Source organism: Rana temporaria, chromosome 7 (assembly GCF_905171775.1).
Source record: "Rana temporaria chromosome 7, aRanTem1.1, whole genome shotgun sequence".
Classification (NCBI taxonomy): Eukaryota; Metazoa; Chordata; class Amphibia; order Anura; family Ranidae; genus Rana; species Rana temporaria.
Genome location: NC_053495.1, coordinates 96,080,332 through 96,094,281, shown reverse-complemented (window position 1 = coordinate 96,094,281; position 13,950 = coordinate 96,080,332). Strand labels below are relative to the sequence as shown.

Genomic DNA, 13,950 nt, shown 5'->3' with positions numbered 1-13,950 from the left:
GGCTGCTGTTAACCCAGTTAGAGGCCGACAGGGACAACTGGCATGCCCACTCCGCATAAGAGTCTTTCGTGGTTTTGCGTGAGTCCCTGAACTTCTGTCGGTGGGACTCTGGGGTTACTGCATAACGAGCCAGGAGCACTTCTTTAACCCTGGCGTAGCTATGGATATCCTGATCTGGCACGGTCCGGAAAGCATCAGAAGCTTTGCCTGACAGTTTGCCTGACAATATTGCAACCCACTCTCTTCTAGCTATTCGGTGCAGGTTACATTGTCGCTCAAAATCCGCCAGGTAGTTATCAATCTCACAGTCCTTTTCATCAAAAGCTTTAAAAGCGCTAAACGGAATCTTCCTTGAGTCTGCTGTGCTGTACTCACTGTTCGGAGAAGGTGCGGCTGCTTGTTGGACTGCTGCCAGTTTTAACTGTAGTTCTGCGTCCCTTATTTCTTTAGCCTCCTTCGCTAACAGGTCCATCACTCTCAGCACCACATCTGCCGTTGGGTTCGGGCCGAACCACTCTAGCTTCTCTCTCATTAGCTTGTTGGCTGGCGATTCTTCCTCCTGAATCACTGGTGTCTCCATCTCTTGTACTGCTGGCGTTGCTGCAATCCCGTCCTCCTGGTCTATCTCCATTGATTCTGCTATGATGACCCGCTCGGTTTTGTTGCTAGCAATCCTTCCACGAACTTCCAGTAGTTCTTCCAGTGTCTGCTTGGAATCCCGGGTGTAAAGGAGAGTAGAAGGGAAAATCCCACTGCTACCAACCAATTGTGACGGTATCGGTATGATATCCCCGTCAAGCATTCCCTCCTCTCCATACATGAACATCACAGGATCCCCCACACATGAGTCAAGACTGGATGCTGGAACCAAGACTGATTTATTGGCAGCTTGCTGCTGGTTATAAATACAGTTTTACAAGCTAAATCCTTAATCAAGGAACAATGGGAGCTCCACCCCCTTTTCACCCACTCTGGAGTTCTCATACAGAATATAGCCAGACAATTCGGAGCCGACCTGAGACACATTTTCTTTAAATAATGACATCAGGGAAGTTAATTACAAGGTGTACAGAACACATTAGCTGGGCAGCCTGGCACCGCATAATGAAGCAATCAGAATACATAACATGAGTCACCTCTAATCACAGTAAACAGGTTTAACATCCCTTTGAAATAAGAAACTAGCTGCAGACTGGTCATTAACATGTCAATAGCTTGTAACACATGAATCCATTTTACCTCTAACCCACAATTTAACCAAGCAGGGAGATTTACACTGACATATCCTTCACACAGTTCATTCTGCACTCCTCTAACCCGATGCCCGGAATGGCACCTGGCTCAGCCTCTTAGAAAGCCACTGAGAGTATGAGCCAATCCCTCCTGCCCCCTCTACAGCATGGGGGGAGGGGGCAGAGAAGACAGCGGTGACTGACAGTCACCAGCTTTCTGCTTATGGAGCACTGAGAATTGAGCGATTTGTGGTGTTTGATCGCTCAGTTCTCAGTCTTAAAGGGCGGGAGACAGATTCAGCATCGGACCGATGCTGCATCTACGTAGGTAAGTATGATTTCTAAAAAAAAAAAACACCAAATATATAGCATAAGTGATGCTGTTAGGGGGACAACAAAATGACAAAAGAATTAACCAGTGTCAGTGAAAATTAGCTTTGTCTATATCATTAGCCTGTTTGTTAAAACTTAGCTCAGTAGCAATGCTCCTAACACTAATCCTGTTTTGCTCCACAGGCTAGTCAAATAGGGTGATCTCCTGATGGCTCCTGTTCACTGCAGGGCAGAATAGTGATGTAGGCGTCATCAGGACGAACAGCAGCTAGGGTTGGCATGCTGCTCTGCACAGGTGTGGAATTGGATCATTGCTGGAACCTCTGATATAGCATGAAATTATAATTAACTGTCCAGAGAACAGTTTTGTATAAAGCTGTTTCTTTCAAAATGTAGTTCTTCTTTTTTTAATTTTGTTAACCCCCCTAACACAACTATTCCCAACTAGGGTTCCTTCGAGGTTGCTAGGGGTTCCTTGAGCTGTGATTGACCTCCCATTTGATGTGCCTGCATAGTTTTGGGACAATTGGTAGAGCCAGCTGCATGACATTAATGTTTTTTTCTGATCAACACTGTAAGTGGGCACTCTTCCCACTGGGCGCAAATGTAAGTGCCATTTTTCCCACTGCAATGAATTGGCTTTAGCAGGAGTTCCCTGAGAGCTGGAAATTCTTTCATGGGTTCCTCTGGGTTAAAAAGGTTGAGAAAGGCTGCCCTAATGTGTTAAAGTTACATTAGAATATTGGGCCTGATCCACAAACAGCGGCGCAAATTAAGTTAGTCAAAACTTATGTCATTTAAGTTAAGGCGCCCTAATTTTGTGTCGTAAGTGCCGTATCCACAGCGCATTTGCGTCCAAAATTGTGCAAGTGTAACTTAAATTCCGAGGCGTAAGGCGGGGTTATTGCAAGTGGGAATGAAGTCTGCGTGCTTCATTGTAATGAGCCGTGACCCCATGCAAATGAAGGGCCGGCCGTACTGCGCATGCGCGCACGAATCTGCTGCTCACTGGGCATGTGCAGAACTTGGCTTGGCGCAATCAGTGAGATAGGTAAAAGGCCAAGCGTACTTAGTTTGAGGATCGCCCTGTGTATAAATAGCCCCAGACAAACACACTTCCCTTGCAAAAGTATATCCCTGTGTTCCCCTTCCTAGAGAAAGTTGCTTCTGCTCTGATCGTTTGTTGGTGTGTGTTGGTGAGTTGTGTGTGATTGAAAAGTTTTGGAGGAGTAGTAGATTGTAGTTGGTGTTTGTTTCTGCTAAGTGTATTTTCTGTTTGTTTTTTTCTGATTGTATTTTCTGTTTGTTTTTTTCTGATTGTATTTTCTGTTTGTTTTTGAATTTGTAGTAGCTGTCTGCTTGTGTGTTTTGATTTGTGTGTGTGTTTCTTCTGTGAGTTGTTTTGTTTGTTTGTCCTGTGAGTTTATTCTTGTTGCTGAATGGTGTCTGTGATGGCACCCAAGCGCAGGAAGCTCAATTTTTCTCTGGTAGAGAAGCAAATTCTTGCTCGGGCCATCGTCCTATATGGGCGATATTTACATGGCCCTGATAGCCGGAACACCTCCCCGGCCCAAAGGAAGGCGATGATCCAAAAAATAACGGATCAGATAAATGCGGCGGGGGGGGGAGACGAGGACCACCGCTGGTATACAAAAGAAGATCAACGATCTTAAGAGCGTGGTCCGTAACAAGGTGGCCAGGATCAATGCCCATACCACGGGCACTGGAGAAGGCCCAGCCTGCCCCATCAGGCTGAGTGAGGAGGAATGGGCAGTGGCCCGGTGTTTCCAGCCAGAGCAGGTGGTGGGCCTGCATGGATATCAATCAGATGTTCCTGTGAGGACAGGTACGTTTTTGGTTTTTCTATCTGGTGATTAGCCTGTGTGGGTGGGGGAAGGGAAGATGTGCGAAGTGTGTGGATCCTCAAACCTGTGATTGTTTTGTGTCCTCCACAGATGACCAGGAGGTTGCTGGGCCATCAGGCCAGGCTGCTGCACCACCCCCAGGACAAGAGGCTGCTGATGAGTCCCAAGAAGGGCAGGAGTCCCCAGGGGAGGGGAGTGGCCAAACCTCCCCTCATGAGGAGGTTGAGGGGGAGGAGGATGAGGGGGTGGAGGAAGAAGATATGCAGATTGGCAGGGAAGTCCTTTTGGCCTCGGATTTGTTGACCCTTGAGGCTACCCTTGAGGCTACCCCTGAGGCTACCCCTGAGGCTGGCAGCAGTCAGGCCACCATCAGGGGTAGTCCCTCCCACTCCTCCCTCAACAGGCCTCCACCCACAAGGGTCACTCTCTCCCCTCCTCAAGGGCCACAAGCCTCAGCGGCAAGCAGGATGGCGACTCAGGAGACCAGGGGGGTGGCCGAGCGTCTGCCGGCCAATCTGCAAAAGGACAATGCCCGGCAGACCCGCCATCTGGGTCAGATAAAAGAGACTCTGACCCAGATGGAGCACAGCCTGGGTGCAATTAAGGAGTCAATCAGTGATGGGGCCACAAACTCATTGGCGGTCATCACATGCTTGTGTGAGCTGCAGACCGCCACAACAGGCGTGGCCCAGGAGGTGACTGCCCTGACCCAGGCTGTGCAGGACAATACCCGGGCTGGCCAGGCCAATACAGCTGCCCTCACTCTCTGTCTCACAAGGATAGCAGTGGCCTTGGAGGGCAGGCCAGCAGGAGTACAGTCACCAGGGGAGGCTCCTCCTTCCCGTTCTCACCCACCCCCCCATGAAGATACTCCCTCCCCTGATCACACCCCCCCATGAAGATACTCCCTCCCCTGCTCACACCCCCCCCATGAAGATACTCCCTCCCCTGCTCACACCCCCCCATGAAGATCCTCCAGTTGGCCGTGGCCGTGCCCGTGGGCGGCCCAGGCGTAGCAAACGCCGCCGCTATTAATTTTGCAGGGGTACTTTTGTTTTTTATTTTTATGATTTTGTTTTGTATACTGTACTTATGATTTGTTTTATGTGTGTGAATGATGTGTGAATGTGGGGGGGGGGTGGCATTCCTGATTAAATAAGGGTGTCACCCTCAGTTTTGGTGGAGAAGGGATCCCCAGGACCAGGGAGAAGTGATCCCAGGTCCCTGAATGGTGTATGAATGCACAGTGACATAATTGGAGCCGTGGCAGGGCGTTACTGCTCCCAAGTACCATTGGGGGGGTACTTGGATCTAACCCAATTCGATGTGCATGTGATGTGTCTGTGCTAGGGACCACAGTGGTGTGCATTCATGCATTCTCATTGTAACATAATTAATGTGTGTGTTTACTGTGCAAAGATGCATTCTCATTGTGACATGTTTAATGTGCATTTACTGTGCAAAGATGCCTTCTGCAAGGTGTCTCCTGGCTGCTGTTCCCTCAGCAGACCAGGTAGAGTTGGTTGGGGGGGATTGTCTGGTTCAGGGGTCAGGTCATCACATATGTCAATCTCCAGGCCCCTTCTCATGGCGAAGTTGTGTAGAATACAACATGCCCCGATGATCTGGCACACAAAGTCTGGGGAATACAACAGGGTACCCCCAGACTTATCCAGGCATCGGAAACGTGACTTCAGGAGGCCAAATGTGCGCTCCACCACTGCACGGGTGCGTATTTGTGCAGCACTGTAGTTTTCCTCTCCTGGGGTTTGGGGGTTCCGGAATGGAGTCATAAGATGGGGTCCCAGTGCATATGCAGAGTCACCTGGAAGGGAAAAGACAGAAGGATGTTAGTCATGCATGTGCCCCTCGTGATGTCTGCATCATGGGGGGGGACAGTCATACCTGACACCCATGTCACTCACCAACCAGCCAGCTGTCCCCATACACGTTCTGTTCCAATTCTCTGGAGATGTTGCTGTGATGGAATATGTAGCTGTCATGGCTGGATCCTGGGAATTTGGCACAGACGTGCCATATGAGGCATTTGGCATCCACTATCACCTGTACATTGATTGAATGCCAATGCTTCCTATTTCGGTACATGTGCTCTGTCTCATGGGGGGGCTGTAGTGCCACATGGGTGCAATCAATGGCCCCGATGGTGCGTGGGAATCCAGCAATTTGGAAAAAATCGGTCATTGTGTCCATTCGCTGGACCTCCTGGGAGGGTTTGATGAATTGATTGGCCATGCGTCTGAGGATTGCAGGGACAACCTGGTGCACACATCTGCGCATGGAGGATTGTGCCATCCCAGCCACACCTCCACTTGTGCGCTGAAAAGAGCCAGTGGCAAGGAAATGGAGTGTTGCCATTACCTTGATCAGTGGCTGCACTGCATGTGAGCGTTGTGTTGGGCTGGTGAGATCATCCTGCAGGATTGTGGTTAATTCCAGGATGGCTTCACGGTTGAATCTGAAGGTGCCATACACCTCAGAAGCAGTCATGCCAAACACATCTAGGCGTCTGCGGTATACCCTCTCCTGTGCCCTCCTCCTTCTCCTCCGTTCCCTCCTCCTTCTTAGCGCGTCTAAAGTCACTAGTGCAGTTATGATCATGGATGGCCCTGGCATGTTGGCAGACAGATTGTAGTCCGGCAAGTGTGTGTGCTCAGCTCTTCCTTAAAGGGTCACTAAAGGAAAAAAAATGTTTTGCTGAAATGACTTTTTATTGGGTATAGAGACATAAAAGTTAACTGATTCCTTTTAAAAATTATTAAAAATTGAATTTAATCTATCATATAATGTGCCTCTAGTTTCACTTTCGTTTTAAAGGTACATACATGAAGTTCCGGGTGAGAGGTGAGTCGGGAAGGCACACAGAACAAAAACAAACAAATCCAGGGCAGCGTTTTGTTTTTAAAATGAATCTGATTGGTTCTGAGGAGTTTTAGACACACAGTAATGACAGCTTAGACCACCGTGAAAATCTCCCAGTATGATGGTTATAAGGAAACAGGCAACCAGGAAGTGTGGAGATCACAGCAGAATTACAGCCACTTCAAAGCAAAAACGAACAATGAGGACATGAAACCAGTACTGCAGTAAGGTAAAGGAAGCTATTTAGCTAAAAAAAAAAAAAAATCCTTTAGTGACCCTTTAATGGTGTTGCTGTAGCAGACCTTTACACGGCAGGTGTAAAATTAGGGCTGCTTTTATAAAGTGTAACTTCCCGCCGGGAAACTAACAGAAGCGCACAGGGCGTAATCTACGGCGCACACACTTAATTTTGTGGATCGCCCTATCTCCCTCATTTGCATCTTTGCCTATCAAAACAGTGGCGTGTCTAGCGTAATTTGCACGCGAAGAAGCGCCGGTGTAATTATTTTAGGTAGGACGGAAAAACCTGGATTTCAGGCGTAACACATTTTGAGGATCAGGCGCAAAGATACGCGCGGTGTAAATTTCAATTACGCCGCGTATCTCGAGTTAAGTCGGCGCATCTGCTTTGTGGATCAGGCCCATAGTGATTGGGTTTAGATCAACTCTGATTTCTCGAAATACAGATTTCTAAAGTTAGTGCTTTTGGATTTTTTTTTATAATTTAACCAGTTAATAGATTTAACCCGAATATTCGAGTTGTTTATAATCTAGATAAAGACATACACATGTATACTTAAGAATCCAAACAGTGGGACTCTGAAATGCATCGTCCAGAAATAGCCTTGCCTTTTTTGAATATGGATGAAAGTGTCAATTTACACTTGCAAAGCAGCAAATGTCATTCTGAATATTACTATCTGTTCCAACAAGCAGCTGCTCTACACTCACAGAGCATTCATAGCCAATACCCCAAGCTTACGCTTTCCTGTTCATGGTGTAAAGTGACAAGTGCTAAAGCTGTTAAATACAGCAGCCTAGGCATCCATGGATTTTGGTTTATCTTTTCTATAGTCGCAAAGATGGAGCACCTGGGAGCACACCTTGCATTTAAGTCACGTTGGCACAAGACAGATGAAGAACTCTGCAGGCACAGCACGTCCTTTGTTCTTCACAAGGCCATAAGAAATGATTTCTTTGCGAGCTATCTCTATTTGTTAGAAAAATATCCACTGGGTAAGTGCTACTTTGTGTGGTTTTATCTGGGAATGTTGTAAAGCGGTTTGGCTGCATTGTATAAGTTTAAAAGAACGATGTAACATTTCAACAAGCATTTTATATCAATAATTATGACACATGCTCAGATTAAACATACAATGAAACATGCTCAAATTAACAATTGCAAAAGAAACTTAACATAATTGGGTTATAATTTTCCAAATACAAGCATAGTTGTGAACATGATTGCTAATTAGTTGCTATGGGTATTGTGCATACTGGTCTTTACACATAAATAAAGTGTATTAGCCGGATTCTCGTAGTGCGGCGCATATTTTGGCCAGCGTAGCGCATCTCATATGCGCTATGCCGACGTAACATAGAGAGGCAAGAACAGTATTCACAAAGCACTTGCTCCCTTTGTTGCGCCGGCGTAACGTAAATTGGCCGGCGTAAGCCTGCCTAATTCAAAGTAGGAAGGAAGTAGGCGTGATCTATTAAAATGAAGCGTGACCCCATGCAAATGAAGGGCCGAACGAACGGTGCATGCGCGCGCATGCTCAGAATCACGTCCCATATACTCCCTAAGATACGACGGCTCAATGCCTACAACGTGAACGTAACCTACGCCCAGCCCCATTCACGTACGACTTACGTAAACAACATAAAATACGACAGCTGTTCCCTGGTCAATACCCTAACATGACTTACACCTGCTTTATGTGGAATAACTTTACGCCGGACGTATGCCTTACGTAAACGGCGTAGATTACTGCGACGGGCGTAAGTACGTTCGTGAATCGGCGTATCTCGCTCATTTACATATTCGACGCGTAAATCAATGGAAGCGCCCCTTGCGGCCAGTGTAAATATGCGCCCAAGATACGACGGCATAGAAGACTTACGTCGGTCGGATGGAGCCAAAATTCAGGCATATCTTATTTGCAGAATCAGGCGCAGAGATACGACGGCGCATCCGTGCACTTACACTGCGTATCAGAAGATACGTCGGCGTAAGTGCTTTAAGAATCCGGCTATATGTGTTTAGTGATACACCATAGGTTAAGATTTTAATATAGAAATCTGATATCTTTGAGCTAACAAAATCAATCTGAAATGCTTGTAGAAATGATAAATGTACTAAATTTTATGGACCAGTGTCTAAGGCAGCATATAACAAACATATAAGGCAAAGTCTTCACTACACGTGCATAAATAAATATATGGGTCATAGAAATGCTATATGAACGGAAGCAATGTGGCAGCATCAAACATAGAGCCAGGCAGTCTTTTTATGGACAAATAGAAAAACAGCAAAAACTTGTATAACTCAAAGTCATTCAAAATTGTACGATTGAAAATGATTGACAAAGTAAACTGTTGATGGCTGTTGGGGGTATACGGCAAAGGAGTGTTGGCATTTTGGATTACAGAAAGTGAATATCCATTTAGTGAGCACTAAAATATGTTGCAATCCATAGGACACATAAAAATAGCCTGCACAATGGTAATTAATTGCAGAAACCAAACTATCTGGATAGCAGGAGCATAGTGGGTAGGTATATAGTAAAATCTACCTTACCTAAGATGTAGACAATACAGGCATACCCCACTTAAGTACACAATGGGGTTTATTAACTATCGCTGGAGAGTGCAAAATCGTAATATGCTGCATATGGTCTACCGTGGTCTGCTGTGTTCAGTAGTCCATTTCACATACGATGGAAAAGGCAATAGTGTTCAAATAGAAGTAGATATCAAACAGCTGAGTGAGAAAACACCTTGTATGTCAATCAGTTTCTCTGCGCCTTTCCACAGTATTCACATATATCTGGACATGGAAATTCAAACAATTGTTTCACATAGACATTGTTTGGATGTGTCTATGCATCTTATCTTATCTACTGTATACACAATATATTTCTTATAACATAATAGACATGAGATTGGATCATTACTGACAAATATACAGCCTACTAGTCAGGGCTCGAGTCCTGCGGGAACAGCGTCAGTGCACTTTTTTTACAGCAGGAATGCCGTTCCCTTTGCAGGACTCGAGCAGCCTCTGCAGTGGCGTACTAACTAGGGGGCGATTCACCCCGGGTGTCACACGCTGGGGGGTATCAGGCGGCCGCGGCACCCCGTCCTCCAAGTCCCCTGTATGCATCAGTGACAGCGCGGCGTGTTGGGCAGCCGCGGCGTGTAAAAAACTGACAGTGCAGGGAGAGAGCTGTGACAGGGTGTGGGGGTGCCTGAGTCGGGGGCGGACTGTACCGCTACCCGGGTGACATACAGGACCGGCCGCCGCGAGCAGGAGTAGAAAAACACTGTCTCTCGCTCTCTTGTACAGCAGGGAGAGCGAGAGACGGTAAGGCAGCGTTAAACAGAGGACAGGAAATGCCGGAGATGTAGCAGGTGATTGGTTGCTAGGTGGTCCTAGCAACCAATCATTATCTTGTGGTTCAGAATAGGAAAGTGCATAGGTAGGAACTAACACAGAGGACATGGGGAGGGGGGTTACAGAGTTGGACATGGGGGGGTTACAGAGATGGACATGGGGGGGGTTACAGAGATAGACATGGGGGGGTTACAGAGTTGGACATGGGGGGATTACAGAGTTGGACATGGGGGGGTTACAGAGTTGGACATGGGGGGTACAGAGTTGGACATGGGGGGTACAGAGGTGAACACAGGTGGACGGGGGGAACAGAGGTGGACATGGGGGGGTACAGAGGTGGACAGGAGTAGAGGTGGACATGGGGGGGTACAGAGGTGGACATGGGGGGGGGGGGACAGGGGTGGAGGGGGTAACAGAGGTGGACATGGGGGGGTGCAGAGGTGAACACGGGGGTAAAGGTGGACATGAGGGGGTACAGGGGTGGAGGAGGTACAGAGGTGAACACAAAGGTGGACATGGGGGGGTACAGAGGTGAACACAGAGGTGGACGGGGGCAGAGGTGCACATGAGGGGGTACAGAGGTGGACATGGGGGGGACAGGGGTGGAGGGGGTACAGAGGTGGACATGGGGGGTACAGAGATTTACATGGGGGGTACAAAGGTGGACATGAGGGGGTACAGAGATGAACCCAGAGGTGGACATGGGGATGTACAGAGGTGGACATGGGGGGGGGGGTTCAGCACCCTGAGACCAGCCAGGCCAGCACCCTGAGACCAGCCAGGTAGGAACTAACACAGAGGACATGGGGGGGGTACAGAGGTGGAGGGGGTTACAGAGGTTGTTGTGGAGGGGGTACAGAGGTGGACATGGGGGGTACAGAGATGAACAGAGGTGGAGGGGGTACGGAGGTGAACACAGAGGTGGACATGGTGGGGGTACAGAGGTGGATATGGGGGAGGGGGGGTTACAGAGGTGGACATGGGGGGGGTACAGAGTTGGGGGGGGGGTACAGAGATGGAATGTAGAGGTGGACATGAGGGGGAACAGGGATGGAGGGGGTACAGAGGTGAACACAGAGGTGGACATGGGGGGTACAGAGGTTTACATGGGGGGTACAAAGGTGGACATGAGTGGGTACAGACGTGGACATGGGGGGTACAGAGATGAACCCAGAGGTGGACATGGGGATGTACAGAGGTTCACATGGGGGGGGGGGGGATACAGCACCCTGAGACCAGCCAGGCCAGCGCCCTGAGACCAGCCAGGCCAGCACCCTGAGACCAGCCAGGCCAGCACCGAGACCAGCCAGGCCAGCACTCTGAGACCAGCCAGACCAGTACCGAGTACCCCGAGGTGTGTGTGATTATTATGTTAGTTTGACAAGTTAACTTATTTTGTTTTTGTAAACTGGCACTTTAAATAAATCTTGCACTGTATTTTCTGTGAAATATATAAACATATGAGCGTATCATTTTTTATTTTTTTTTGGTGGGGGAATGGATCTTGGGTGGGTGTTCCCACACTTTTTTCCCCAGGACTTGACCCCTGCTACTAGTAGATGCTGTCTGCTATCGATGTTGGAGGATTCTTTATGGTGGTCTTGCTATGTACTGTATACTTTTTTTAAATACCTGTAATATATAAATAAAATAAATTCCAACTATCTATTGAAGCTGAAAAAAGAAAAGCGTTACAGTTCCTATACAATATCATTGACATTATCTTGTGGGGACATTGTACCAGAAATGGGGTTTGTGGACTATAAAGATTCTTACTTGCCTTTTCCTTTGAGATTTTTATTATACTGGTGGACTATTACTATGGACCATGTTGATTCACTATATGGTCATTATTCGATTTTATTTTTGCCTAACGATCATGCCGCGTACACACGACCGTTTTTCATGAGGTGAAAAATACTATTTTTTTAATTGGTCATTAAAAACGATCGTGTGTAGGCTCCAGAGCATTTTTCTCGACGTGAAAAACGGTTGTGTGTAGGCTTTAACAACGGAAAAAAAAAACAGCATGCTCAGAAGCAAGTTATGAGACGGGAGCACTTGTTCTGGTAAAACTAGCGTTTGTAATGGAGATAGCACATTCGTCACGCTGTAACAGACTGAAAAGCGTGAATCGTCTCTCACCAAACTTTTACTAACACGAAATCGGCAAAAGCAGCCCAAAGGGTGGCACCATCCGAATGGAACTTCCCCTTTATAGTGTCGTTGTACGTCACCGCGCTTTGCTCGAGCATTTTTTTTTTTCACAAAAGTGTGTATGCAAGGCAGGCTTGACAAGAATCACGTCGAGAAAAACGTTGTTTTTCCCATGGCATGAAAAATGGCTGTGTGTACGCAGCTTCAGGGGTCTGTTGCACTTTATTAGGTCTATAACACAGGTTGTTTGTTCTAATTTACCATTAGCACTGCAATATTTATTTTCATTTGAGGGTTGTGTATTTCCTCTATTGCCGGCAGCTGTCTCTTTGTATAGCGCTGACCCTTTATTTCTATATACTAAACTGCAAGTACAATCCCAAGCCCTGTATGGGCACATGATAGTGGCAGACAGTTGGTTTAGGTTGTACAGAAAAAAAGCAGTTACAATATAAAGAGTAGACAATGATTGACACCTGTCACCTTCCACTGACTATCACAGATGATTTCTGAGCAGTACACTACTACACAAGGTACATGTACTTCATCAAATGTTTTTGTATTTTGTATAGGGCAGTGTTAGAGCCTCTAAGTTTTTTTGTGTTTTTTTTCCTAATACCCAATTTGGGAGATTTTCTTTCTCTTTCGATCTCTTTAACACCTGGCAATCAATGAAGTATACAGATGTCACCGGGATGAGAAGACCATTATAAAACTTGATGGGATTGATGCTTCTTCACAGTAGCCACTCACATTTGATTTTATTTAGAAATTGCACTATTTATAAGCCAAAGCTTTAGTAGTTAGAATGGATCAAATAAAAAAGGAGGCGCACAATTCAATCTGGCTTACCCCATGAACATATATTATAATTGAGTCCATAATAGTCTCTGGCTATAGTCCATAACACTTGTAGCAGCTGCCCCCAGAGCGCAAGCAGTCTCTGTAATTAAACAAACAGGGGAGAGAGGGAAGTGTCTATTAACCTCCCTGGCGGTATGATTCTGTCTGGAATTACATACCAAAAGCGGTACAATTATTTTGCAAGGAAATTTGGCCTTTTATACTGTAGGCCTGCAATTCTTAGGAATAACTCACTTAAATCTGACCAAACAAGAGTGTAGTAGGCATCCCGGGTATGATTTTTTTTTTAAAACAAAATTATAAATTATAATATAATAAATAATTATAACAAATAATAATATAATTATAATAAAAATGATTCAATAATGTAATCAACTCAAAATCACTGAAATTTGCTCAGTTGCAGAATTGTCGCTGTTATTACTTTTATTTTTTTATGACAAATTTCCCCATAAATCGATATCGCACAATTCTGCAAGTGATTATAATTTATTATCGCTGTTTTCTAGCTGATCTAAAACCATTTTTGACATAAAGGGACACTTTTGGACAATCTACAGTTTTCAGGCAGAAAGAACAGTTTTTATTATATAAAAGTACATGCAGGGCACTGGGCAGACCACTAGGGACAAGGGGGGTGTGTATTTTTTACATACAGTACTGTAATCTATAAGATTACAGTATACTGTATGTAATGTGTTTGTTTACTTTTTTGAATTTGGCGCCGTTCTCCGCTCCCGTGCGTCGTAACGTCGCAGGGAACGGAGATCGGCGGCACACAAGGACACACTGAATCGAGCGAGGACCCGCTCGCTCACACAGCGGGGATGCATCGCTGGATCCAGGGACAAGGTGAGTAACTTGTCTGTGGATGCTGCGAACAGGTAAGCCGCGCCGCTGCACACTCTGCACAGCTACCCCGAGCGTGACTTGGGGATACCGATCCTAGCATTGAAAATCCACCCCGAGTCATGCTCGGGGATACCGCCAGGGAGGTTCAGTG

General features: G+C 46.5%; 1 protein-coding gene across 1 annotated transcript in view; it reads left to right on the top strand.

Annotated features, from left to right (window-relative positions):
- Positions 1–7,231: 7,231 nt before the first annotated feature.
- Positions 7,232–13,950, top strand: part of METTL11B (methyltransferase like 11B) — a 46,197-nt gene continuing 39,478 nt past the window's right edge. Inside the window, exon 1 of the mRNA XM_040359702.1 lies at positions 7,232–7,546. Coding sequence (XP_040215636.1) covers positions 7,393–7,546 — 154 coding nt within the window. The 5' untranslated portion in view covers positions 7,232–7,392. The remainder of the gene's footprint in view (positions 7,547–13,950) is intronic.